This window comes from Tasmannia lanceolata, unplaced genomic scaffold (assembly GCF_043159265.1).
Source record: "Tasmannia lanceolata isolate RefF3 unplaced genomic scaffold, GAP_Taslan_0.1 ptg000012l, whole genome shotgun sequence".
Taxonomy (NCBI): domain Eukaryota; kingdom Viridiplantae; phylum Streptophyta; class Magnoliopsida; order Canellales; family Winteraceae; genus Tasmannia; species Tasmannia lanceolata.
Genome location: NW_027518689.1, coordinates 18,894,975 through 18,899,279, shown reverse-complemented (window position 1 = coordinate 18,899,279; position 4,305 = coordinate 18,894,975). Strand labels below are relative to the sequence as shown.

At 36.7% G+C, this 4,305-nt stretch overlaps 1 protein-coding gene across 1 annotated transcript; it reads right to left on the bottom strand.

The window, feature by feature from the left end:
• Nucleotides 1-2,418: 2,418 nt before the first annotated feature.
• LOC143888600 (uncharacterized) lies at nucleotides 2,419-4,078 on the bottom strand. Its single transcript, XM_077393041.1, has 3 exons — nucleotides 3,826-4,078; nucleotides 3,341-3,743; nucleotides 2,419-3,256 (listed from the first exon to the last, which is right to left on the bottom strand). The coding sequence occupies exons 1-3, from the start codon at nucleotides 4,076-4,078 to the stop codon at nucleotides 2,419-2,421; spliced, it is 1,494 nt and encodes a 497-aa protein (XP_077249156.1).
• Nucleotides 4,079-4,305: the final 227 nt, after the last annotated feature.

The window sequence follows — 4,305 nt, the reverse complement described above, 5'->3', positions numbered from 1 at the left end:
GAGTTATTCAAAGTGTATATCATGTGTCAATGAAGCTCATATGATGCTTATCAAAATATAAAACAAGGTAACATGCATGATAAGCAGATTTTTTTTTAATTTTTTTTTATCTAAAGATTTGCATTAAAAGCACAAGTATGGGGGCAATAAACCATGTGAGCACATCACAATGGTCTATATAAAGATAAGTATATACCCATTTTGCTCTACCCCTTTTTATTTGTCATTGGCCCTCGGTGAAACCTATGTGATAGGGCATGACAAGGTAGAATGGTTGGAAAGGTGATGGGTTTGAACTTGGAACTCTTGGGCAATGAGCAGACAAGTCTATTTCAGAGTATGGATATGCTCTGAACTTATAAAATAACTTTTTAAGCACAAGTTCCTTACCCTAGAGATTTGAAATTAAAGCTCCCACCGACAATGTGCATATGGGCTAAATGTAATAGCTCAAACACGTAGGGCAATTGAGTTGCCATTTTACACCTTTAACCATTCATTATTAATCCATTCAACAGAATTTTTCATTGAAAATATGAATGGAGGAATATCAGACAAAAGATATACCAAATGAAATGAATATGGTCTGATATAAAAATGCACACAGATATAAAAATAGATAAGTAAATACTATATCCATGGCAAATAATGGAATATGTATATATAGATAAAGCACAATAGAGTTCTATATACATGAACCAAAATAAGAAGAGATTTTACAATTAAAGCTCAATTTATAATATCATGATTTTTCTCCCAATGAACTTATCATGTATATGAGATGTCTAAAGTGAACCATACATGATAAGAACAATCAAACAAACATGTGGATTGGCAGTTTAAGGCACATCTATGTTTGAGAATGGGCATAGATGAAATGGATTACTGTAAAGCACTTCTATGACCCATGAATCTGCAAAGGATATGCTTACAAAGATTAGGCATAATGAATGATAAGCATATACCTTGCAACGAAGGTTGTTAAGGAAGCCTTAACAATCTTCCTGGTTTGAGGGACTGTGTACTTGTCTTAAATCTTTTTCTCTCAATCAGAAGATCATCCTTGAAAGGATTCAGGAAATACGCATGCCAGCCTTTAGTGATGAATCACAAATTTCCATAGTCTCTGTTCATCCTTTACCGTGGAGAGAGATAGGATAGGACAGAGGAAAATTATGTACATCAACTATCTAATTACATCTGGCATGATGGAGAGAGACAAGTACTTTAGACCAAGGTTACCTGGAATGCGGTTCATTGCGGTACGCGGTACGAGAACGGGTACGCGGTACGTTGGTTAGCTGGTACGCGGTACGATGAGGTTATGCTTAGTTGGTTCTGTATTTGGGATCACGGGTCGATTTGGAGCGCTAATTTGGGTGGCTCTGATACTCTCTATATGTGTACATATGTGTCTGTGTAATATTTCATACATTTTTTTACAAGAATTGGTTGTCAAAGTGCAAAGACCATGTACTACATACATTTAATTAAAAAAAGAAGCAAAAACCTCATGTATGCCTTACATATTTAGTCAAAAAAAAAAATTCAATTCCAAAATCCATAATTCCATACTCCAAAGTCCAAAGTCCAAACTAACATATATTGCATACTCCATCCAAAATGATAGCAACAAAAAATAACTACTCGGATATGAAATTAAAACATAAAAATATGACAAATGATAAAAAAAACTAATCAGCTAGTGTGTAACATTGCATCTCTGTTTCCCTAGTCCATTGAAGTGCCCCCTCTTGTAAAGCTGGATATGCGAGTTTGTTGTAGTCTGAGACGATGATTTGATGGCGTGCTTGAACTTGGAGAAGGAGATGGTCTTGTGCTTGAAGCCGACATTGAAGCATGCAAAGGTGCTATTTCATCATCTTTTTCTGTAAAATCGTCTGAAGCATCTATGTAGTCACCATCAAGGGATCTCCATCTCAAATCCTCTAGTCTAACAATGGAATCATCGATATTAGTATGTTCTGGATCAATATCCCACTTCTTAAAAGGTCCACCCTTATAAGTTTCTGTGAAGCGTGACTGGAGGCGAATATTTGAATGGATGAAAACCAATTTATCAGCACGTGAAGAATTCAGCCTATTTCTCTTGACATTATGAATAAAAGAATAAGTGCTCCAATTTCGCTGAGCTGATGAACTAGTAATTGGTTGCGACAATACCTTCTTAGCTACCTCAGCCAACTCTGGTGTTTCTAATCCGTATGTTTCCCACCAATCGATTGCATCCATGGTTACAGCATCTGTTTGAGCAGCTGCCATAGCATATAGACCTTTCCGCATATGAAAGACGGCAAATTGTTCACGTAACAATTTTGCTTCTTCCACGCTTTCTGATATCTTTGCAAAAGCTCCCATAACACCCTTAATCACTTCTTTATCTTGATTCAGACTCCTTCAAACTGTGCCTCCTGGTGCTGGCATAGCAAGGTACCGCGGATCATAAAATCGCGGTGTAAGTGCAAATCTAAGACAATGCATTTGGATATTCATTTTTTCCCACCTCTTTAACACAATTTCTTCAACCTTGGGATACTTGTCACAATGATTCCCTTTTTTCATAAAGTCTTTTATTTCACCAAGCATATTGTCCATCCTTTCATAAATTTCACCCATTTTTGGACCGTCACCATCACAAAATTTGATTAGAAAATAAATTGGTTTTGCGATGGCTAAGATACTATCCACATCCTCCAAAAAATCTTCAATACTTATAGTTTGTGCAACCAAAGCTCCCATTTTTCGCGTATGTTCATCTCCATTCTTTACCAAGTCTTTCCATGTTTTGAGCACAATAGTAGTTGCAAGAGCCTCTCTACAATCAATGAGTCTCTTCAACAAGATGTAGTGAGATGCGAACCTTGTCTTAGCCACTTTCAATAGTTCTAATTTTGATTGTGCTCTAAACATGGCCAATTTATGGGTATGATTCAAAAAGTATTTCACAATTGCTTTTCCTCTTTTATATGTATTTTGGAACCATTCAAATCCTTTTGCCAAATCTTTAAAAATCAAATTTAACGTATGAACAACACAGGGTAACCAAAAGATATGCTTGTGTACCTTTTCTACCTCTTTTCCAGCAAGTTTGCAATTCGCCGCATTGTCCGTCACCACTTGAAGTACATTTGTTGGCCCCACCTCTTCAATTGCTTTTAGCAATAATTCTGCAATTGCCGCACCTGATTTTTCTATTCCTTCAAAGTCTTCAGCGTATAAAAACATTGCTCCATGACTATTTACAGCCAGAATGTTAATTAGTGGTTGATGCCTAACATTTGTTCACCCATCTGACACAATAGATACCCCATGAGAATACCAAGTATCTTTAACAGGATGCATCTCTTTTTTAACATTCCTTTTCATCTCATCTAATAACGTAGTTCTTGATTTTTCAAAAGAAGGAGCCTTGTAACCTTTAGGAGCTCTGTTTATAGCTGAAACCATCTCATGAAATTGTGGATTTCTCAACACGTTAAAGGGAATTCCATTGGCACATAAAGCCCTTAATACCTTTACATCAACCGCATCCCTTTCCGTTATACCGAATGCACTTTCAATTGCTCCCGGTATTGATGGAGCATGTCGTCGTATAAGTGTGGAATTTTTTAACGATAAAGAAACACCCACTTTTTCTGCATCATGTACCTTTTTTCTCACCCTTTCATACTCTTCTCGATTTTTCAACAATGCCGAACACCATTGAATTTGCGCTTTCTTTCCTGGTGGAGCACCAAATAAGTGATAATGAATTCGGGTATACGAACTTGTATACCTATTTTTGCAAATGCTTGCAACTCCAACTCTTCGCCCCACCGGGATTTTTTCCTTGCGCAGCTCCAATGAGAATGACTTCATCTAATAAGGGTTTTGATTGTGGATCAAATTGCTTGTTCGACGGCTTGCTTGTTTTTAAAATTTGACTATCAATATCCTCACCTTCATCCATATCCTCCAAGTTTTGTGCATCAACCTCATGCATCCATGAATCATCGTCGTTATCTTCTTGAATCGAAGAAAAATCTTCTTCCACTCTAGGTCTTTTTCCGAACACCATTGGATCAACTATGGGAATGGAATTTGCAAATAGTGAGTAGTCGCAATGAAAAAAAGGAATAGAAGAGGAGTAATGGAAGTTCTCGTTAAAATTATTATACTAGGAGAGAAGGGGCAATGAAAAAGATGAGACAGGAGTGGAATAGAAGTTTCGTCGTATGATTAGTTAGAGAGGAGGGCCAAGGGATAATGACAAAAGGTATTATTTTAAAATTAGAATCCTTTTAA

What these genes read in the sequence shown, in the direction of transcription:
- LOC143888600 (XM_077393041.1), bottom strand. Translation starts at nt 4,078, where the DNA reads ATGGTGTTCGGAAAAAGACCTAGAGTGGAAGAAGATTTTTCTTCGATT. An exon ending in AAATCCCGGTGGGGCGAAGA is followed by an intron (nt 3,744 to 3,825) that starts GTTGGAGTTGCA and finishes GTGCTCCACCAG; the next exon opens with GAAAGAAAGCGCAAATTCAA. An exon ending in CATCCTGTTAAAGATACTTG is followed by an intron (nt 3,257 to 3,340) that starts GTATTCTCATGG and finishes GGCTGTAAATAG; the next exon opens with TCATGGAGCAATGTTTTTAT.